Here is a 23327-nt window from a genome sequence, read left to right on the forward strand (position 1 = left end):
CAGCTCTGTCAGAGGGGGCTGCTTTGTTGTTAATTTTCGTGTGACAGATGATTCAAAATCATTTTTCCTCCTTCAGCTTGCTCAAATGAACCAGCTGTTTAAAAATAAAAAATACAGCGAGACTAAGACATAAATCAACTGGTCTGTACATGAATGGAATTGCACTATTTTAATAAATCCATTTCTGGTTTTAGATCACTGTAAAATAAGAATGCCTTCAAAATATCAGAGGTGTGCTCAGGAGGAGCGTTTTTCTTCTTGGAACCCGAAGGTGTGTCTTGCATTGCCTTATGAAACCCACAATCTGGATTGCCTGTGAGATCAGAATATGTATAAGGGAGAGCATCACCATCATTACCACTTTACCTCTCTGTGGCGCTGGCTGTCCCAGGTTTTGGGCGCAGCTCTTCTTGGTGGTGCAGAGATGTCTATTTTGAGTGGTTTCTTGCGGCGAGGGGATTGTTCTGCTCTTGTGCGTGAATACGCAGCGCCGCGTTTTGTCTTAGAGAAGTTCAGGCCGCGGAGCATCATCACAGTGATTTTGTCGGCATGTTGGTGCAGCCTTTGGTGTCTTCAGCCCCGTGTGTGTGATAAGGAAAAGCTGCAGCTGGCTGTTTCATCCGGAAACCTAATCGTTTAAAACTGCGTTTGTGTCGAGAAGAACCTTCCGCCCCTTTTGATAACATTATTGTGTTGTTCATGATGCTGCTGTTGGGTGCCTTTTGCAAACGGGGAGGGGGACTGGGTGCTCCTGGCGTCTTCCTGCCACCTCTAACTGCTATGGCAATAAATCCTGGATAAATCATGCCTGTTTTTTTCAAACTATGTCTGTTTGCTGGATCCTGAGTTATTTGTGTGTGTATTCCCGTAAGCGTCACGCTGCCGAGATACAAACCTCTTCAAAAGAGCTTCGTACCAAACAGCACAGAGCCGCTCACGCACTCTTTGTTTTCCTGGCGCTGTGCTGGCTCCCCAGCATCTGGGCAGGGGTTGGCATTGTTTGGCAGGGACAGATCCGGTCACCGGGCGATGAGGCAGCCCCGTTCTGGCTGACGCGCTTCCCCACGTGGTGTTTACCAGGGAAGCGGCACTTACAAGCCATTATTGTTTCTTCGTGCAGTCGTTATTTACGGGGTCTCAGGCGGTGCGACGGTGCCAGGCGCTGGCAAAAAGGGCACCATGCCCATGGGTGTGGGATCAATCCTTCCTGGGAGCTCTGGGGAGCGGGGAGATGCTCTTTGGGGCAGGGATGCGAGCGTGACATTGCGGTCAGCAGAGGTTTTGCTTGGGAATATGTGTGTGACCCTGAGGGGGTGCTTCAGGCTGTCCTTGGGGTGACATTAGCAGAAGAGCAGCTCAGGTTCTTAGTGATACTGAATTTCAATAACGAGGTGCATCTCCTGGCTTTTATTTATGTATCCTCCAGCACCAGAATCTTGAAATATCAATACTGCATAAATATTCATTTTGGCATTTCTGAACACGAGCCCCCTGATACAAACTTAATGCAACACATTTTTCCTGATAGTTACAGACTGGATTGACAACCTGCTTGTCGCCTCACCTTTCAGTGCTCTGAGAAGCTAGATACAGAAGCAGGACTTCGCTTGTGAAGTCTCGCGTTCCCATTCTCCAAGTTCCCTCCCCAGGGGTGACCAGTGCAGAGAGGATTTGGGAGAGGGCCTGGGACCCATCCCGCAGCAGAGACACCGGAGCGGCGTTGTGTCCCAAGCGGTGCGTGCGATCCTGACTCTGTCTGTGCATCCTCAGGGCCAAGGGGATCTCCTGAAGAACGCCAAGAGCCAAGCCCTGGAGAACATGAAGCAGATCCAGCTGGCGTGCCTGTCCTGTGGGCTGAGCAAGGGCGGGCAGACGGACGCCAAGTCGAAACGGGGCCTGGAGGCGATCCAGGAGAAGGACACCGGCGACGAGAACGGGAGGCTGTGAGGGCAGGCAGAGCCCTCACGGTTGTCACAGATTCCAATAACTCCAAACTATTTTTTTAAAGCGTTTAAAAATTCACACAGGAATGCCCTCTACAGGGTGTCGATAGTATTAAAATCCTCACAACATCAGTATTTTAATGCGGTTAATTTACCTAAGTTCAACTCTGGTAGCGAGATCTCTGTCGAGGCCGAGCTGTCGGTGTGCAAGTGCGCGTGTGTGCGCACATGCAGATCCCCTAGACGCCCTTTTGTGCATTGCATTAGCCATTTGCTAATTTATTCCTTTGTCATCTCTGAATAGGCCTGTTCATTCTGAAGATCAAAACAAATAGAGAGTACTGGTATCAGTTTTGTGCTTTATTTTGCTCTCCAGCTTTTACCATTTAACTTACAGGCTACATTACGCTGCTAAAATACAACAAATGTCACTGACAGCTGTTTTTGTGAGGGCAAAACCAGCAGTTTACTGCAGATCCTGAACGTGATTTTTAATGAACAATTCAAACCAAGTAAACGTGATATTAAATGGCCAGAGTTGCTGGATAGATTATGATTAAATTTGAGGTGTACATTTCACTGAACTTTAGCAATCTGCTCTTCAGGATACATCCAGATAGCACATCCTAACGTAAGAACTAGCTGATTTATTTCATTCCGGTAAATCTTTGCTACCTGGTAGATCTGCAGGACAGCTCTAGTCTTTGCTGATAGGCATTAACTTGTGTAGTAAGGAGCACAGCGAGTCAACCCCACGGTGACGAGGAGAGCGTGAACATCCTTCGGTGATCACCAGAATCAGAAGGTTTTATAGATCTCCCCAACTCCGAGCTTTACTGCAGGAGCTGCGAGAGGTCAGGTCTTGCTTTCCACCTTCTGCTTAGATGTTGAAGTCGGCTGGATGAAGCAAGCAGGATCTGGCCTTACGTTGTGGCGAAGAATCATGCTCTGCTAGAAGTGTGAAGCGAGGCTGCGGAACTGCCACAGGTGAAAATAGCTTGGGGAAAACAACAGGGTACCAGCGTTTTTTATAGCAGTTACAAATATCCTGACGCATGGCACAGGTTTAGGGTAGTTCTGCGAGTCGGGTGCCTCTTTGTGCTGCTCTTAAGGAGACGGAGAATGTCACGATGCAATGTGGCCTCGTCCCTCCCAGTGTCCAGCTCATGTGTGCTCACAACATTCATTTCAATCGTTTAAGTACTGTGCTTGAGTGTAGTATTTGTGTTACCTTTAACAGGGCTATGTGTTTTATGGTTATAAAAAAAGACTATATTTATTTAAAGCATTGCTTTTATTTTGAAAAGCTACTTTTAAAATTAATTTGATTAACAAATATGCTAATTTTCTGAACTTAACAAAAAGTAATTGCTGAAAGTTTGACCATTGGAGAATCTTATATAGCTATTGTGTTAACTTATTTTTGACTTCTTGATAACACTATTATGTTCATGTTGCACATTACTGAGAGAGTAAAGCTATGAAACAACTTTGACCCATGTTTTTAATGTGATTTAGCACATTGGATAACCAGTGAGACTTGGATAAAGGTGGGTTAGTGCAGGTAAGTTGCTTGAGAGAAGATCCTGCTCTAATAGGAACTGTATTATTGCAAAGGTTATAACTCAGATGCCTTAAATACCATGCCAGTAAAACTTGCCGTACTTGTTCAGACCCAGGCTTAAGTCCTCTATTTATCTCTCCATCTGTTCACCCTTCACTGAGGTCTGGAGAGGGTTGGCCTCGGCGTTTCATGCGAGGCTTAAAGCCCAGATCGGTGGTGAAGTGTGCACGGTCACGTTTTGCCATCCTGATTTCATCACGGGTTGTGTTTATGTGAAAAACAGCAACTGCCCATCAGTATTTACAGTTACAGAGGATGGAAAGTGCTAACCGAGCAGTGTCGATTGTGAAGGATCAGCCTGGGGAAAGCATCTCTCTGGGAAAGGAGAGGTGCCTTCAGGACAGGTGAGTGCTTCATTTAAACCTAGAAATAGCGGGGTTTTCTCAATTTAAAAGGCTCTCTGAATGTCTGTACAGGAACTGCTGGCAAAATACCTTCTGGTCTTCCTTTCCTCTCTGATGTTATAAACAAATGACTGTAAAATTACATAGAGAAGAGCTTGCTTTCTGTGCCTGTTTGGAAAGGGGTACCGCATAGCTCTCACTCCATGTGTATTTGCAGAACCAGAAGATGATGGCTGGACTGAAATCCCATCGCATGCGTACGATCTTCAGCATTTATGCCGCGTCCTATGCCAAGGTCACGCTGCCTGGGTTTCTGTGCCAAAAGATGGAGCAGAAACCTTGGGCAGGAGAGGGCTGGCTGGCAGCAAGAGCTCAGCTTGCCAGCCCTTTGAACACACCAGGAGTGGAAGTGGATGATAAAGCAGCAGTCGGCCTCATAAAAATTAATTCAGCCTTGAAGGAGAACACGTGGAAAAATCATATCCAACATCAACAGCAAGAACACAGGGGTACAACTGCCTGGCCTTTGGGGAAGCGTTTCTTGACGTGCCTGGCTCCTTGCAGTGGCACCAGAACCTTCTCCAGGCCCTGTGCTGGGATGATTTGCCTGGTGTCCCACCTCCCTCTCCTGAGCTCAGCATGAGTTAAAGCACCATGCTGTTCTGCTGCTTTCATTTTTCATACATTTTATTCCCTGTTTTTAAAGGGATAATGTAGCTTTCCAGTGCAAACAAGGTGGGAGTTTTGCATGTTCCTCCCTCTGAGGTTCAGCTCCCAAAATAGATCACTATCAGATAACTGCATGCACGGACTGAGCTTTCCTGTATGATAATCCATCTCTTCCATCTCTCTGTTCAGACTAAAACATTAGGTCGTGGCCTCCTTGGCCTCCGTCCCGTTCCCACAGCGACGCAGAGCAGCCTTGTGAAGGGGACGAACTGGGGAAGCTTCAGAACAGACCAAGGTGAGGGGTTGTGCAGCTATCTCTTCTTGTTTCCACCGCTTGCTGCGGGGCTGAGCGTGGTGGCCACGGCTCGTGTCGCAGCAGCAGCAGCGGGTGATGTGCACACTCAATAAATCCAAGATTTACTTTGTGCAAAGTGCAGCACTTGGCGGGGGAAAGGTGATTGTGAAGGATGAAAACGTCTGGGCATAGTGAATGTGCGCTGGGGAACGGAGCAAACAACGGGCACCCCACCGCCCTCCCTTGTCAGCCCTTCTCACCTCCCTGGGAGGCATGAAAATACAAAGATTTCCATGATATGAACCTGTATGGTTGTGCTGTTTAAATCTGTTCTGGCACGGTCCCTTTGAGTTGCCTTTGCACAGGCTGGGGCTGAAGGGTCTTGCATTTGCTTTGCACAGCCAGTCCCTGAAAAAAAAAGCTTCCTTTTTAAAATAATGTTGACGAATACGTGAGTTCAGTAACCGGGATGTGAGCGACCAGGCCAGGCACGTGGTGCAAGTGCTGTCCCACCAGCTGTTCCTCTGCGTGAACATGCCCCCCATCAAACAGGTCATGTTTTACACGAGCATTTTCTACTCCCTTCCATTATTTGAAACAGTTCATGAATAAATTGTTTTTTGCAGAAAATACTCGTGGAGGAATTTCAAGAAAATGTGCGGAAAACAGAATCTGTGCAGACAGCGCATGAGGAGCGGGAGGCGGTGTTAAGTCTGACAGCTGTTTGCTGTGCACAGTCCACACACAGAATCACAGAATGTTAGGGATTGGAAGGGACCTCGACCACCCTACTCTGGAAATCAGTGATTGAAAAGGCAAGTTTGAGTTAACAGTGGTGATCTTTATTGACCCAGAACGCATCAGTCCTCAAAGTCAACCCAACTGAATGCCTACAGTCTCTGAAGCGTGCTTAATCAAGAGTTTAGAATATGGGAAGAGATTGAATATGCTGGGTGAAGCACTATTTTCAGATGGAAATGCAGCTAAATAAGATACTGAGTATACAACATGGAGATGTGATTAGAAGTAGACAAAGATCAGTATTAATCTGGCTTGTCTGGAAGCGCATATGGGGAGAACGGAGGAATACAGATGAATTATTTGTATGTGTCCTCAGATAGGATCTGGTGGACCATCTACACATAATACAATTAGAAACACGGTACAAATGATGATTCGGGCAGCAGCTGTGATTATTTATGATGCTGATGGATGGAGAAAGGTACCGGCAAAGCGCAGGGCGAGTTTTGCAGGTTTGCGTGCCATGCGTGGAGGAGAAGGCGGGAGGCACTGCTCCTCCATCCCGCACAACGCAAATGGGCCAAAGCGTCGGTCACTGCTGCGTTTCATAGTGAAGAATTAAGAAATAGAGTGTGCTGGAGAGGCAGAAACGGTATTGAAGGATGTGCCCGTTCCATAGATGATAATTTTGTTGTTGTTGTTATGGATTCTGACTTGATATTTTGTAGGAAGGTGATTGCAATAATCTGTAGCTGTGATTCAGTTGGGATCATCTCTCCCAGGTATTGAGGAGACGTGTTATGCGAAAACTGACACCGTGCTCTGTCACACCATGGTCTGTCACGCTCTCTTTGTGCACAGAGGCTGTTGCCAGGGGATTTCTTTTGTTAGTGCTTAAAGGTCATAATTAACATCAACTGAACACGAATGTCCCCAGGAAAAATGTTTCTACCAGGTGTCAAATTAAGGACAGATGGAAGTGTCTGATGTGGAGTAATTTGACAACATTAATGAAGACAGAATGGCACCAGTTTTGATTTCTGCCATTATTTATATGAATTGGAAGTGAAAATTCACTAGTTATTCAGTAACAGCGTGCATGGGAAAGAGCCTTAGGCCTGGTGAACCAGCTTGACCGGCCAAGAGAACCCCCTGTAGCAAACGCCAGACACCTCCGCCCCAAGCAGAGCGGTACTAACATTGCAACCTGGCCTGGTGGGAACATGAAGATGATCTTTAAGAGACTGAAGCAGGCACGGGGACAGTGTCATGCATTTGGAAGGTCAGCATCAGGGGTCCTAGGGTGTCGCTGCTGCTCCCACAGAACAGGTTTCAGCCCTCTCAGTGAGGCAAATTAACCTTTTTGCCGGGACTGGCTGTGCTTTTATAGCACATCATGAATCCCCCGTTTCCTCCTACACTGCAGACAGTCGCACCTTCTCCTGGGAAAGGCAAATGGATTGTAGGGAGCTCAGCGAATGAAAGCTGAGCAGGTGGCTTTCTAGATTATACACTTTTCTTGGCAAGAGCTGCTTCTCTGAGCAATGTGCCTGCCTGCAAGAGAGAAACACAGAGCCCTGTAATTCCCCAGGAACGGGAGCGGCGGCGGCGGGAGAGTGAAGGCTCCGCAGAGCGAAGCTGAAAGGATGAATCTGTTTAACTGCACATCCCATTAAAACAGGCGGCTGGACAGAGAATTGCCTCTAACGTCAGACGGGGATTTAGCGCCGTTGCCCGTGTGGTGATGTCTGCCAGAGAGCCGGGGCCGAGCCGCGGTGGAGGGTCATTATTTTAACACTGTCGCACCCTGCAGTGTTTCCGTGTCCCACATCCATCGGATGAGGCAGCGTGTTCTCACTGCGGGGACGTGGGGACAGAAAGCACAGGGGGTGGGATAATGAGGACCCGGGAAGAGAGGGAACCGAGGTTCTCCCTGGGAATGCAGCGCAGGCCGCTCCTCCCCGTCCTCCAGCAACCACCGCGTCCAAGGAAAACTTTTAACCGATGGTTAATCTGTTCTTTAAGACAGATGAGAGAGATGTGATGAGGGATAAAGTTAATTAGCGACACGGGTCTGCCTTTTGAATGTAGGTTGTTTTGTAACTGATTGAACAGAAAATTTTGAAAGCGGAGTTTAAGCAGGCACAAGATTAGCCAAGATTAGTAAGGATTTCTGCTTGGCAGCCTAAATCTAATGTCTTTCAGTTAGTAATCCTTCTTTCAGGTCAATGAATCTTTTTGTAAGAAGGAAAGTAATACAGGTTATACAAGAGAGGTTGCGGGGTTCACTTGTCATGTGAAGGGGATTTGGAACTGTTTCCAGCACCTGAACCGCTTCCATCGTGTCAGGAGCTGGTGCTGTCCTCTCGGCAGAAGCCACGGACATCTTCCCTCATGCTGTGCTGGTGCTCATATGGAGAGTCGCCCAAAATGCTTCAGTTACAGAATTTTACTTGGTTCTTCCAGCTTCTGGTTTGTATTCTCCCCTCTCCCTTTCTTCTGTTCTCCCAGCAATGAGCACGGTGCGGCTCCCTGGCAGTTGCCATAGAGATATTAGGTTGGTGCAAAAGTGATTGCGGTTTTGGACCGTGGATTTTAGATCATTACAATTACGCTCAAACGCATCTTTATTAATTAAAATAGGAACCATTACGATTAACACGTAAGTCTGTTTATTCCCGTAGTGTAACAATCCGTGCTTCGGGATCCGATGAACTCTTGGAAAGCATTTTCTGCATCCTGCTGGTCGTGGAAGCGTTTTCCCTGCCAAAAGCTGTGGAGGTGCTGGAGGAAGTGGCAGCCGGTTGGCGAGAGGTCGGGTGAATGTGGTGGCCGAGGCAAAACTGCTGGTGACTGGTTGGGAGATGAGCGGTAACTGGTTTTTCTCTCTCAGTCTAATCTCATACCCCCAGGGAGAAGAGATCATGTGGAAACTAAGCAGAGTGCTGAGAGTTACTGTACTCTGCTGACCTCATGAATATGATTATCTGAAAGGATGACCTTCGCGTGGCAGCTTCGTACGTGCTGTTCCAGAGCTATTATCTTGTGCGTTGATTCAAAGTGATCAATGTGCCTTCAAGACGCTCGTCCTAAATCCTTCTGACAAATTATTAATAGAAGTCATTTGAGCAGTCAGACTATTCAGAAAACTTAAGCTTTTTTACTCTTCAAAAGCTTGGCTGCTGAAAATGCGCTATGCAAAATAGTAAGTTTGCTTTACACTTTTCTAAGAAGAATTTCTGACAGACGAGACGCATCGCTCTTTTGAAGCGCAGTAGAAATAGCATCACAACCACTCTGAACTCAAAGACTACATCTGATCTGCAGACAGAGGTACCTGAAGAGCCAGCATTTTCCTCCAGTATTTAAAGACATTCAGGGGAAATGTTGTGTCTCTATATGGCAAAAATGAACAGAACAGCAGAGAACTTTGACAAGTTCAGTGATAAAACCTATCCTGCTTCCACCTAAGCTGGAATAAAGCAGGGAGATGGTGAACTAAGTGATGCTCCTAGGGCGCAGTAACAGTTAGTTGTTGGATGTTACAGAAGATCTTGTGTCTGTCACCTTCAGCGGGGCACAGGGGGTTTGACAGGAGGTGGAATCACAGGGTGCTGGCTGTGTCCTCCCCGCCGAGCCGCAGATGGGAGCGGCTTTGAGAGGGTGAATGGGAGGCAGGACAAAGACCCTGTGATCACAGCTGGTTCCAGTGGGCTTATTTTGATGGGGAAACTGAGCTGAGCGCAGGCTCCGCTAATGACTCAGAGTTGTGTATTGCAATAGAGGGCTTCTAGGTTTTTTTGTTTTCCGTACTGCTGAGATTTCCCGTGCCCTGCTGACACCGCTGCTAAAATGGCAGAAGATCTGAAGAGACGGAGAACAGCCCACTGGTAGTGTTTGCTTTCCCGCTGAGTGGCCACTGGCAGGGCGATTTTACTCATTGCTCAGAACCCACAGAAAATTGTGCTGCAACTTTGTAGTATCTCCCTGTGGTGTTCGAGAGAGGAAGAATTGCCTGGAGGGGAGGTGCTGACTTGGCCCTCTAAAGCCTAAAGCTCAGTTTGAGACCTTCCGAATCCTTGAGCGGCCTGGCTGGTACCTGCAGCACCAGGGCAGGGGGCGATGGCTCTGCCGCACCACATTGCCGGAGCTGAAATAAAACCGCAGAGGCTGAAGCCAGTGGCTCTGCTGGCTGCGTGGAGGGTGTTCCAGCCCTACCGGTCACTGCGTAGTTTCCAGAAATATATCTGCATCTCTTCTCCCGGGGTTGTCTGAAAAAAGCTGCAAGGGACACAGGTGGCCAGCGGCTCCGTCACAGCCCCAGTCCCAAGGGGAAAACTAGTCTAAGCGCATAAAATTCTGTCTGTGTGCATCTGTGTCTGAAGCAGACACTGAATTTTTTGCTTCTTTCTCATGCTGCTGAGCCAGAGCGCGGGGCAGCCTGAGCGCCCGCTTGCCAAGGGCTCCTTTTGGGAGCTCGCGGTGACCTTGGCTTTGCAGGCTGCCTGTGGTGTTTCCATTGCCCCTACCTTCTGCTTCTTATGGATCGGGCCCAGCACCGCTCCCTGTGGTACCATCACCCCAGTGTCGGCGAACAAGGTTCATATGTCCCCTATTAACACATCATCAGTAACCACCTGTACAAAGGAAGAAGATGGTGGCCTTGATGGAGATCATCTGGGTGAAGCCAAAAGTGCTTCTAAATTTCCACTTCTTCTTGCCAAGATATTCTTCAGAAAGAATTCTGCCTTGTTTTAAGGTTGGAGAATCCTTGGGTTTTGTTTGTTTTTTCCTTCTTGCGCTGACTTCCTGGCTGTTCCTGCTGGAAAGCTCTACTGGACAGTGACCGAATCCTCTTGTCTCGCTTGCCAAATAAAGCAGATCATCACAAGCCAAACTTGTTTAAAGGAGCAGTGGCAGATTGCAGGTAAAACCAATTTTCTTCTGTATGTTACAAACAGCTGATTATTTTAATTGAAAAGCTCTTTCTTTTGGTTTTGTTTTGCAGTCTGGTCTAAACGGCCTTGTGTGAAATCTGGCGGTATGTGTTGGATTAGAGCTTGTTCCCACTGAAACCAGTGTAAAGGCTTCACGAGCTTGTCAGCTTTCCAGGATCTAGTCAACTTTGCGAATTTTGTATCAAGCCGATTCACTTTTACAGCAAATAATTGAAGTTATTTCTCAGAAAAGGTAAAATCTGTTAAGAAACCCCATTAAATTCCCTAACAGGTAGCGCTGGCCTCCTAAACACCAAGCGTCAAGCAAAGAACAGTGCGGCGTTTGATTTCATGAATGCTAAGAAACCGGCTAACAACAACAAATATTGTCCCTGTTTGGTTTGAAATGGAGCCATGCACACGCTGGCGCTCCTGCCTTGTCTTTGCAGTTCTGCAGTGTTTTCCCACCATGCTTGCAGCCTTTGTACAGTGTGTGTGTGTATATATATATATATGTATATATTTGGAGTAGAGCTTCCCCTAGGGATTCACACTACTCACCTTCCCCCGACTCCTGATGTAAATACAGATGGGCTGTAGCTCCTTTCTAAGAAAACGTTTGGTTTTACCAGGCATTTAAAGAGTTCTGTTATGTCCAGAAAACATATAAATCTATAGCCTCATATTACTGTTCACATATTATTGCTTATTCATGTGCGCTCCACTTTCTTGCTTTCTCAGAACTTGGTGTGACAGAGCTACATTTCCATCGCTCGGCTTGCCCTCTCTTCCTCAGGCCTAATAAAAGCTCGCTATAAATCAGCTGTGTAGTGTTTTCCCAGTGCTAGGGCACACCAGAGAGGAGGTCTGATGGGCAAATGCAGTTAAATAAAAAGCCAGACTAACTGGAATGAATTCCAAGTTAAACAGTGACCCTTCAATAAATTTCCATTGGGCTCTGAAGAGCTTTAGAGCAGGATGTGTGGAGGGCAAAATCATCTCTTGGCACTCAATGGGAGCAGGAGGCCTATAAACCTTGGAGGATCATTGACATTTCTTGCTCTTTGCATCCCATTTCTGGTGTGAAAATCATCAAGGGCCCAGTCTCCTCAAAGCCTCATTGCTGCAAAAGGATTTTACCCTGACAGCCTCAGCCCCTCTAACCTCTTTGTTCTGTACCTGCCTGCCAGGATCAGCTCAATATAACAAGCCCTTACACTACCTTCATTTTTCTCTTCCATTTCAGGGTCCTCTTCTAAAGCCTTTTTTGGTTTTGCTGTAATATGAGGCTAATTCTATTATAAGTGGAAATGTTGACAGGCGTATGCTTCCCCTGGAGGTTTGGAGTTTGTGGGTGAATAGCATGTCTCTGTGCCACATTTAGCTTTGTGCTTCGCTGGAACAGACTGTTCCAACACGTCGTCTTTTTTTCTTCTAGACCTCACCTTTCTGCCCATATGAAGTGCAAGCTGCTTGCTATTTCGTATCTTGCTCCTGTATAATGAACTAATTATTTTCCTACGCTCTCTTCCTTGTACTGTCACGTCTTTTCTACATTGCATTTCCTTCAAGCAGGAAATGGTTCTCTTCAAGCTGTTCTTGATTGCAGCTGTGTATTTAGGGTAACTGTGACGCTCTGGGGTCGCTGGAGGAGACCATGGAAGGAGATGGTCATGGTTCCCAGGGAACAGAGAGACATTGGATCTACATCCCATGTTTCCATGCCAAACTGCGGTAGGAGATTCTAGACATTTCCTCATGCCTCTGTTTTCTTGTAAGCAGGAGTTGCAGTTGCCATGGATATGTGTTGTGATCTTCAATGAAAGGGGAAGCGGATGGGAAGGCACATGCCGTGGTGCAGCCCGTGCATGTAGACACCCGTAATTCCAGACCGTTAGAGCCAGTGGGACCCAGACTCAGCAAGGTGAAGTCCCGACTTGTCTGCTAAAAGGGCAGAAAGAACCTGAGTAATCAGCAAAGGATGATTTGCTGATTGATGGGATGATGCTGCTGCTGCAGCATCGCCTGGGTGCCTCAGTGTCCCCGTGTCACCCTGTCCCCTTCAGCCTTGCAAAGGCGATGTTGGGGCTGGGCTCATCCCACAGCTGCGTCAGCATCACCACCGCGTTCTAGCGGCAAGGACCTTGGTGTCCGGGAAGGCTGAGCACCCTGGCAATGGGTACGGCTAACCCATGGAGACTCCCAGGACTGAGGATTTGGGGATGCCAGGGGGACCCCAGCATCTGGGGCACCCACCAACCCACAGGAACCCAGGTGTCTAAGAAACCCATTGACATGTGGGGACTCCAGGGGCTCAGTCACCTGAGGCACCCACCCCACCCCTAGAGACCTAATTGTGCAGCTTGTTTTTAACAGTGTGTCTTTTTCTAGAAAAACTTGATGTTGCAAAGATAAAAAGGATATTAGTAAATATTGCATTGAATAATGTTTCTGTGTGATGCATACTGTATAGATTTAAATTTACTGACTGCATTCAGTAACGTGTTTTACCAGCAAATGGACAAAATTGGCTGGACTCAGTGATCCTGAGGGTCTCTTCCAACCAAAATGATTTGATGATTCTATGAAGTCTTTTGTGTGAAATAGTTCATTTCTAATAGTTAAAGATCCACCAGATGAATAGTTATGAAATTAAGTGAGGACATGTGCACTGCACTATTTATTATATAGTGAAACTCTTTTGATGGATATATGAGCTGAGATTAAGGATGCTAATTTAATCAGTGACAGCAGAGTCTCTGCGTATGGAAAATAATGCTTTTGCATTGAAGCTTTCATTGCTGCTGGTTTTTCCATGTGGTTAGTGTACCTGCAGGGATCCAGACAAGGCCATTTTCCTGGAGGCAGAACGAAAACCGCAAAAGCTTTAGAGGCCACTGGGCAAGGAGCCACGGGTCTGAATTTGATGACAGAAAAAAGTGATTTTGGAGGTGAGCGCGTTCTGTTACTTTTTATTGGAAAAATCAGTCAGGTGAAAAACTCTTGATCGGTCGTTGCCTCAACTGGTTCTGACCATCTTATTTCCTGACTCCTGGCATGGGTTTCAGGTGTGTAGGGGAGAACGGTGGTTCCTTGCTGGGAATGGGTGACTGTCGTGGTGCTGCTGGATGCTCCTCCACCCCCAGCATGGTGATGGCTTCTTAAAATTACTGCTGATTTCTCAGGAACGTACTGTATGGTTTTGCATGCGTGCTGCATCTCCTGAATGTTAAATACATTTTGTGCGTACCGGTGTCAGGAGACAGAAAGACTAAATAGTCCCTAAGCAGACAGAAGGCTATATTTAGGTCTAGGCTGAGTATGCCCTCTGCCTGCCAAATGAAAAAACAAAAAATACCCAAAAATGTAACCAAAATGCCTCTTCATTTCCTGCCGGGGAATTGTATGTAATTTTTTCTTCATTGTATTTTAAAACTTTGGAATATGGATACAGCGAAGTGTCAGGCAGCTGCACGGTCCTGCCTCCGTGGTGGCCCCAAGAGCGTGTGACTTCGCTTCCATGCTGCCATAAAAGATCCATCCACAAAAATCTGAGGCTAAAGGGAACACTAAGGACGCGTATGTTTCTTGCTTTATGATTTTTCATCAAAAGCGCCAGACTCCCCTTTAAAGAGGCATTGTGTCTTTCGGGAGTTTGCCTGAGTTGTGGTGGCGTATAGAAGTTCCTGAGCTAGTTTCAAATGAAGTGCGCTGTATATCACAGAGAAATCCAGCCGCAGGATTTGGCACAGGCTGATTTACCCTCCTTCTCTGCACAGGCTGATTTACCCTCCTTCTCCGCACTGCGGCCGTCCTCTGGTTCAGAGGTTTGATAAATGGTCTGCAGGTCTGACAGCTTCAGGCACGGCCTGGCATTAATCCCAGGTTCACATAGGAAGCGAAGAGTGCCAAGAGACACTGGAAAAAGAAAAGGAGCTGCTTGTCGCCAGCACTTAGAGAACTTTAGCCCTTCAAGAGGAGACTCTGAGCTCCTGATGAGAGCAGACTTTCATAAATTGCTTTCCAGTTTTACAATTGTACAGCCAGGCTGGATCTTTTGTTCCCAGCCCTTCTGAAGTTGCTAAAAAAGAATGCCAGTTATTGAAAGCCTATTTTTTTCTCCCCTTTTGCCAAGACTGACTCTCGTAAGTCATGCTGAGCCTGTGCACTCTGCTCTATCGAGAATGAAACCGCAGCATTTCATGAAATGGAGCACCACAGTGTGCACCTTTGTGAGGAAGACAATTGGAGAGGTAGGAGAGCAACTCTTCTTTTCCTCTAAAGCTTTTTTAGCGTAGTCTGTCATCTTAATTTCCTTCTATGTATTGCTCCCTTCCATGTGCAGGCTATGCATAGATATAAGTGGAGAACCACCAACTCCATGAGCGCAAAGTGGTTTGGAACGTGCTTCATGACCTGCCGATTCAGGAAATGATAGTTCTGTTTTAAACCTCCCAGTACATGGTTGTGACTCACAGGGTCATCTGTGTTTTGAATACAGCGGATTCTGTTGTGTGGGTACATATTTATGTGGTGTGTATATTAGTGAGAAAAAGCTCGGGTTGACTGCCTACTTCCACTTCTTATTTCTGTAAACTAGAGATCTTCATAGCTGCTTAACCTGAAGCTAGGAATGCAGTAAGTACTGGATGGTGGGATTAGGAGCTTTCTGCACAACCCATGGGAGGACTAACAGAGTTTCTGCACAAGCAAAGGCTTATTTCTGGTATCCAGCAGAATGCAAGTGTCCTGGCTGAACCTCAAATTCAAAACTGACTGTGAATGACCAAGGGAATGGTAGAATTTCTTTAGCTAGCCGGGTAAAACAGTCAAGTCTTTGATCTCAGTCTGCAGTAAAAATGTTGCTCTGATTCAGTTGTCGCTTAGATGGATATAAATCAGAAGTAGCTCATGTAATTCTTACACCTGTACTTTGCCTCCTGGTAAGTCTCATGAGCTCAGCGGTGATGTGATCTAATTTAAAGTGTCATGGAGGATTTATTCAGATTGGGTTTTACAACAGTGCTCCAGAGCAGTTCTCCATTTGAAAGCAGAAAATATGTTAGAAGAAAGATAAGTTACAAGGAAAAGTCAAGGCAAGAACGCTCAGTGTGAGGGCCTGGTTAAACACGTGGCAATTTAATCCTTACTGTTCCTAATCCTTCAGGACTCAGCTTTTCTGCTCTTGCTCCTGGATGTACTGACTGCTTAGAGGCCAGAGCAGTCCCAATCTCCTCGGTTTGTGTTGGCTTAATAGGAACAGTGTGAAGGACAAAGTGCAGCATATGTTAAAGTATATGTCTGTGGGCTGCATATGTCACGCAGCTGGAAGGCTGCTGCCCTATAAAACTGAGTAACCAGCAAGAATGAAACCAGAGCCTGCTGGTGCCCGGTCAAAAGGCTGAGAGACAAGCATGATGGGCAGCCAAGTGCATAACGCTGCCAGGAGCACCAACTACAGTGCAGCAGTGGGGAAATCCTGATCAAAGCGTCCTAAAGGGGCTGCTTGCCCCTGGCGAGTCGTTTCAGGCTTGTGCATTTTGGCTGTGTTTAGCTGAAGCTGGTTTGTTCTTCCTGGTGTATCTGCAACGCCTCCTATCATACCATCATTTCTTCTTATCGTCACTCTCCTGGGAGCCTTCAGTTCCTCAGCACAACTGCCTGGAAACCTCCCCACATGAAGAATTCAGTCAGCTTAGCAGGAAAGGCTGGAAGCCAACAGGTACAAATAAGCTAAGCTTTATTTCGGTAAAGGGAACACTAAATGCGTCTGCTGCTTCTCTGCTTTTTTTCTTCCTTTCACTTTCTTGTCTTCCTCATCCTCACTGTATGTGAAAGGTGAGGATGAAATCTGCCTCTGTCAGCCACTGGATGCTGGTAAAAATAGACACTTCTAGTAAGATATTTTGGGGTGTGTGTGATAAGGGTTTTTCAAATTATAGTTAAGAATACATTCACGTCAAATTGCTGGCAATCTGATCACAGCTATCACTTCACAATCTTTCGCTCTCCTATTTTTCTTTTTTTTTCCCATTACACGAATACATTGTTGCTCAGAAGATTTATTTCTTATTTTAAATAAACTCTTGGTATAGTAGTAGCAGCAACCTAGAAATACAGCGATTTGTTACCCAAGAGTCAACAACAAATCTATAATAGATTTCATTTCGCTGGTGTTAGAGCTTTATCACAGTAATATTTGAACATTGCAAGAAAAGCCATATCAATACTCTTTAAGATAAAATGGAAAACAGGACTTAATAATGTTGCTGTTTCTACAAAACCATGTCTGCTTCAAAACAGCCGGAGGATCTTGACTGCGTCTCGTTTAGCACATTCATGATGTGCTGATTTTGTCATGGATGCAGCCTTTTGAGGTCTCCAGTTAAGCAAAGTGTTAAATCTACATGAATTTCTTAGCCGGTGACAGCTACAAGACATTCTCCTAATCAGAACAGGCAAATTCAGGATATGGTTGTTATTGCGGCTTCTTTAAACTGCCTTATGGTAATTGTGCCAAATGGTTATTGTGCCAAATGTCACTATTTGAAGAAGGTGGAGGAGCTGGTGAAGTTAAATTCTGAGATTGCTTTGCCATCATAAAAGGGTAAAGAGGGACTGCAAATGTTCTTCATGAAAAACAAATGGAACGCCTGCTTTTCTTCTCCCCGGTTTTGCTTGAGTGAAGTAAATCCGGATACATGGTGGCAGGCATGAGGGCAGGGCAAGACCCCCAGGGAAAATGTATCCCAGCACTTAAAAACGAAATAGCTGAGAGCTGGGTCCTCCTTGCAGAGACCTAAGGCTGGAAGTTGGTGACAATTAGTGGTGAAAGCCACTTTCCCCAGGCAGCAGCACTGCCCTGCTTTACCTTTTGTCTTTACTGATATTTACCTATTTGGGTTTGTCAAGTGTCTCTTCTGGTGTCTGAATGGCACGGCAACAGATAATGCTAATATCTTCTACCCTGTGCAAAAAGCTCTTCGTCTTCCACTCCTGAGGTTTCAGAGTGGAGCTTTTCTAATCTAAGAACACAGAGTTTCAAAGAAATGTGTATATCAATACACACACAAATAGATACATACACACATATAAACACGAACTCATCTTTCATTAATGTTCATGTGTCTGTGAGTGCTGATGATACAGCGAGATGTAATACAACCTTATGAAATCGTTTTTTAGTACATGGTAAAGCACAGGCTCCCATTGCAACTCAGTTGTTACTTGCTAATTAACAAAATTAAGTTTTCCAGACACAACTGGGAATTAGTGAGGTTTAACTGTATTTTGGTTGTTTAAAAATTGCTGTGACTGATCGCTTCATTATAAGTATGAGGTGTTCTGCAAGGTCAGCTTGTGTAACACGGCACTGGGAGCACCTGAACCTGCTCATTGGAGCCCACGACTCCAGGCCCCTGCACATCTTCAGCATCTGCTGCTTTGGAGCACCAGCGGCTTTCATCAGCTAAATGGCTAAAGCCATTTGAAGTGAGAGAGAAAGTATGAATGAGGTTCACGAAAAAGGTCCTTTCTTCTTTGTAGGTCGCTGAAGGATGGAGAGCCTCAACTTGCCTGCCTGTGTGAACTTGGCTCATGATTTATAGAGCCTCAGGACCTGGGCTTCCTTGCAAGGTAAGGGCTTTGAAGCTCTTTAAGCTGTTGAACGCACATGCATGTCCATAGACAAGAGGGTAATTTTATGCCTGATGGAATAATCTCAGTGTCAAGAACTGTGGTGCATGAGAGATGAAAGATGGGAGAGAGGGAGAAGGCAGACAGGCCCATGAACAAGTAACAATGAAGTCTCTTTTGAGGAAACATCTCGGGATGATATGAGGCTCCCAATGGGAACGGTATCACTTCAACCACCGGTATCACTTCAACCACCGCCTGCCTCTTCAGGAACAGATTTCCATTTGTATCGCAGCATTTGGCTTGGCTAATGGGACCTCTTTGGACAGAATAGCTGCTAACATAGCAGGCTATGTTGTGTTGCTATCAATCTTCATACCAGGCACAACGCCTGAAGAAATGCAGTTTGTGCTAGCAAAGCAAAGAGTTAAGTTCTGGATTGCAAAGATAGTGGCACAGCTTACTAAAGAAAAACATAGAAATAGGGAAATTCAAGCTTTAAGTACATCTGGCACTTATCCCTTGGTTTAGTATAGATTTGAAGCATTTCTCAGCTTCAGAAACCTCAAGAGACCAAATCAGAACTTCTCCCAGATGGTATTTTTCAGGGGGCTTCCATCCACTTGTCACCATTATTTGGGATAGGAGCTTTAAAATCTCTCTCATTCAGAACAGTAAAAAGTAATTGAGCTCCAATGTAGAAATACTATTGGCAGCTCTGTGGCCAGCGGAGAACGTATCTGTGTTCTGCACGTTCCACAAATATTGCAGCTGAGAAGGAAGATGGACTCCCTCTTTTCTGCCCCATCTATCAGGCTGTTACCTGTCACATAAAGGTGAAGACAGCACCATTTAATATCTGGGGTTTGATGTTCTAAAAAGCCACAAGACACCAATTACAATTATTACTGGAAATCTTGTAGTTGGCACAAGAAAATATTAAGGGTTGAAGTTTATACTAAAATCACGCAAGAATTCTGCATCACCTTCTGAAGGATAACACTCTTAATTGTCTGAGAATTAAAATCTCCTGTGCTTGGTGGAAGCAGGAAGGATAAACCAGTTGTGGAGTTCTTAGAAAAACAGCTTGTTTTCCCTATACACCATTAGGTATGCCTGTATCATGTTTAAAACATAAAATACACGTATATTTTGTAGATTTTATGCATTGCTTCCACATCTTATGCTACAACTAATATGCCTTAGTCAGCTGTTTAATGTTGCGTGACCTCTTATTCTTGCGTTCCAATGTCACCAGTGTCAGACTGTTAAAGATTAACTTGACAATTATTTTGAACACCACAATCTGACTTCGTTAACCTCTTGCAAGGACACTTGCTGTTAAAATATGCCATTACCTAGTTCTAAACCTAATGTGGTGATGCACTTCATGTTTTATTGCTCTTAATGCTCTGTTAGCAGATACAGTGCACTCTTTCTTATAGTGAATGATATCCTTATATATTTATTTGAATCTTGAGTCTAAGCTCCAGGTGCTTTGATGCTTATTGTAGAGGCTAACAAAACGTTTTGCTGAGCCCTCAAATCCTAATTGCTTTCTGTTTAGCGATGTCCATTAGCCGTGACTGCTGAAAACGCTGAAATACCAACAATGCCTCCATATGGGCACTTCTCCGTGGTTCATGCTGATATTCGGGAGAGCGCTCCTCTCCCATAGAATGTTTTCCTGAATAAATGGTCTCAGCCGCGCAGTTTGGCCTCTTAATGATTTCAAGGGTTATGTGATTTAATAACAGACATGAATAAAATAAGCTTGATAGCAATTTCAGCTTGTACCGTGTACCAGTAGTGAAGGCAATTTCTTTTCTAGCAGTAATATTCTTCCTAGGCATCTTTTCTAGGGAGTGCTGTAGAGTTCATCACTGTGTTCTGAATTCCTCTTATTTGTCTAGGGACTTTGGGGTTTGAGTTGGGGTGGGTTCATTCTTTTGTTTTTCGTTTCACAGAATCACATTAAAAAAAAAGGGAAATAACAGGGGTCTTACCTCTGGAAGTGATTTTACTTTATTAATTGTTGGTGCTGATGGAATCCCAAGCGAACTCATTATTTGGCAAGTTGAGGAGAAGAAGGAAGAGCTAAAGAGGCACCAGCTGGCAGGTGGAGAACCTTTCAAAAACACTTTAGACCAAACTGAAAGGAACAGCCAACGTAGACAAGAACAGTATTTGTTAGTAGGTCCGGCTCCCGTAGTAAAGCCCTGGATGACTTTAAGCTGACACCTGAGCTGGGTTTTGCAGTGCAGTGCGCAGGTGTTTCCTCACCCTAGATCTGTCAGAAATACAAAGCAGGCATAAAACTAGAGAGGCAAGTTATCTCTGTAGAGCGCTGATGAAACTTCTGCAGAAGTTCTGTATCTTCTGGTAGGCTTGTTTTTAGCCTACCTTGAAAAATATTAGAACTCTTTTGTCACTCAGTCCTGGGGAAATATATTTGTCCACCTGCGTCAGGAATTCTTTTATGTACGGAATTCACTTACTTTCTATCTTCTTCAAAGCATCCAGCTGAAGCGTGACAAGGAACTGTGTCAAGGAGGATCTCGCTTTGAAATCATTAGGTAAATCAGATTCATACCACACTGATAATTCTGTAACACACCTGACTTTCTTCCTTTGGCCTCTTCCTCAAAGAGAAATGCCCTGAATTGCAATAAATAGCTTTTTGCTTCATCTGGAAGAGTCAAATGCAGACCTGTTTCTGTTCAGTGTAGTCGTGAGCCATATCTCAGGACTGGAATGCCACTTCCATTGCCTGTATATGCTAGAAAGTGATTGCAGCACATAAACAATAGAATTTTTATAGATGTAATTCTGTGATTATTCCTTTTATCTCCTAGTGTTCAATGATGGGAAAGCATTTTTATTCTCTCATGCATATGCTGTAATGTTTGTAGGTTGTGAAACGAAGTGAAACTTGTAGCGCATTTGTGTGCGTTTGGATTCTCCTGGGAAACACACGTTTTCTAGATGTCGGAAATCGGGGTGTTACACCTGCTCTCTTTGTTTCCCCATTTGCAAACATAGTCCTGTGTGACAGCACTGGGCAGAGTCCCCTGTGGTCCCTGTGGTGTCTGACAGCACCGGCTGTTACCAGGGAAACACACAAACCACTGATCTTGGCAGCGGGGTGTAAAGAAGCAGCACCGTGCTCTTTTAGAGGTCAAAAAGGAAAGCTGCAACAAATTCCAGAGGAGCTGTGAATGTGCATGAAGTTGGGGTAGGTTAATAGTACCCAAGCAAACAATTATAGCTGCTCAAGTGCCAGTGCGGTCCCTATTACATCACTTATAGAAAACAAACACGGGAGATCAAGTGCCAGACCTCTAAACAACTGTTACTGTTGACTTACAGCTCTGACTAGTGGATTTAGCAAGTTGCTTTTGGAGATGTGATACCCTCAGACCGATGGTTTTTTCAAAGTGCTGATAGTTGCTGCTTCTTCAGAGTTTGCTTGCGCTTCGCAGCAAAGAAAGTATGTAGTGTTGAGTTTTGATAAAATTGTGTGCAAATACCATTACTGTTGTGAGGAAATATGTGCTTTTTATAGCTTTCAAGAATGTGGGGTTTTTTTTTGTGAGAACTGATGTCTTTAGAGATGCATTTTGTGGCTTTTAAGTACTTGAGATTTTTGAAGTTATGAAAGTCACATTTTTGTCCTTTAAGTAACAGTAGCTGACAGTTTATTTTATGTTGCATGTTTAAATGAAAAAACTGCTTTTAAATTGATTTTTATTAAAGTATCGAGTAGTCGAGACCCAGCTAATGTTAGCTCTTGCACAGGCCTGTTTGATTTCATTCCCATTGCACGAGAGGTATGTATAGGTTTGGTACGTACTTGAGTTACCCACAAACACATATATCTTTGCTCCAAAGGCATTTATTTGTAGAAAAATATCCCCTTGTCGATAATCTGGTGTCAAATATATCCGTGATGGAGGTTCCTATGTGGACTTTGAGCTACGTTTCTAGCACTGTTCCATAACTGTCTTAAGCAACACATGAACATGTTTAATCTGTGTCCTCCGTATCAAAAAGCAGCCAAGACCTGCTTGCCAAGAAGTCTTCACCCTGTTTTGTTGGTGGCCTTGAATCTTGGGATTTCTCTGCCACAGGAGCAATTTGTGTAGAGCCTGCATCTTGTTATGTGGAACACGGCTCAGCGTTCCCTCTTGTGCCTTGTTCCAGTGGGATAATGACCGTGGAAACTGCTGAGCCATGGCTGGATTGCAGGGACGTGTCGTGAGGAAGCCGGCCGGAGTCATCTGCCCACGTACTGTGATGCTGGCTCACATCTCCAAAGCAAAACTGCAAACAGGGGAGATCATGAGCGCTCCAAAGAACTTAGTTATCTGTGCGAGTTCCTTTTTTTATCCTTTGTAATGAGTCACTTTGAAAGGCTCCTTTTTTGGTCCTCTCTAGTCAGACTGCTGTTTCCTCTTGCTCGCATGTCCAAGCACAGCCCTGAGACTTGTGACTGGGCCACTGGGGACATTGTCATAGTCTTTATCTCTGGAGTGGTGGAAATGTCTTTTCTTTTTTAAGGTTATGAAAGATGCTTCTGAAGAGGAAGGTATTTACTTCTTGGGACAAGTCATGTACAACCAAGACAAATCTACCACACAAACTTCCAGCCTGGAGGTATGCTCTGGAATTCCCATGGGGAGGAGAACGTTTGGATTCGTGTGGTAAATTCACAGTGTTTGCAATTCACAGTTGGCATAGTGTTTTAGAAGCAGGTGCACTCCTGTGGCCTGCCCGTCCATCCCAAATACACTCACCACATGCTGGCTCCTCTGGAGCTCCTCAGGTCCCCACTGTGGCCCTGCGCGAGGCCCAGGCAGTCCTGTAGGAAAATAAAAGAATATGACAAGCGTGCATTAATCAGACCAGTATATGGTATTTATTATTTCATCTACACCCGCACTTGCGAAGTACTACAGAGCACCTTCCCATTTGTGCTGATGCTCTTTCTATATGTGGTGAAGTGGAACAGGAGGGGCAGTTTAATAGGGCATAAAGGGACAGAAAGACAAGGAGCTGCCTTATCATCCTCTCTTGAGCATAAACGTATTGACTTCTGGACTCAGAGAAAGCAGAGTGAAGGGAATTCAGTGAAGTGTA

At 45.3% G+C, this 23327-nt stretch overlaps 1 protein-coding gene across 16 annotated transcripts in view; it reads left to right on the forward strand.

Moving 5' to 3' along the window:
* Nucleotides 1–23327, forward strand: part of PLCL1 (phospholipase C like 1 (inactive)) — a 133808-nt gene that overhangs the window by 108052 nt on the left and 2429 nt on the right. For 2 of the 16 annotated variants that reach the window (XM_065069467.1, XM_065069482.1), the window contains 8 exons: nucleotides 1771–4875; nucleotides 5502–5690; nucleotides 12336–12477; nucleotides 13379–13504; nucleotides 14689–14806; nucleotides 14899–16275; nucleotides 18099–18188; nucleotides 22749–22844. In XM_065069467.1, the coding sequence (XP_064925539.1) occupies nucleotides 1771–1947 (177 nt within the window). In that variant the 3' untranslated portion in view covers nucleotides 1948–4875; nucleotides 5502–5690; nucleotides 12336–12477; ... (3 more) ...; nucleotides 18099–18188; nucleotides 22749–22844. Of the gene's footprint in view, nucleotides 1–1770; nucleotides 4876–5501; nucleotides 5691–12335; nucleotides 12478–13378; nucleotides 13505–14688; nucleotides 14807–14898; nucleotides 16276–18098; nucleotides 18189–20704; nucleotides 20765–22748; nucleotides 22892–23327 lie in introns of all 16 variants that reach the window. The other 14 variants (XM_065069474.1, XM_065069470.1, XM_065069471.1 and 11 more) reach the window with 14 other exon arrangements.

The sequence above is a fragment of the Columba livia genome, chromosome 7, assembly GCF_036013475.1.
Source record: "Columba livia isolate bColLiv1 breed racing homer chromosome 7, bColLiv1.pat.W.v2, whole genome shotgun sequence".
Lineage (NCBI taxonomy): Eukaryota > Metazoa > Chordata > Aves > Columbiformes > Columbidae > Columba > Columba livia.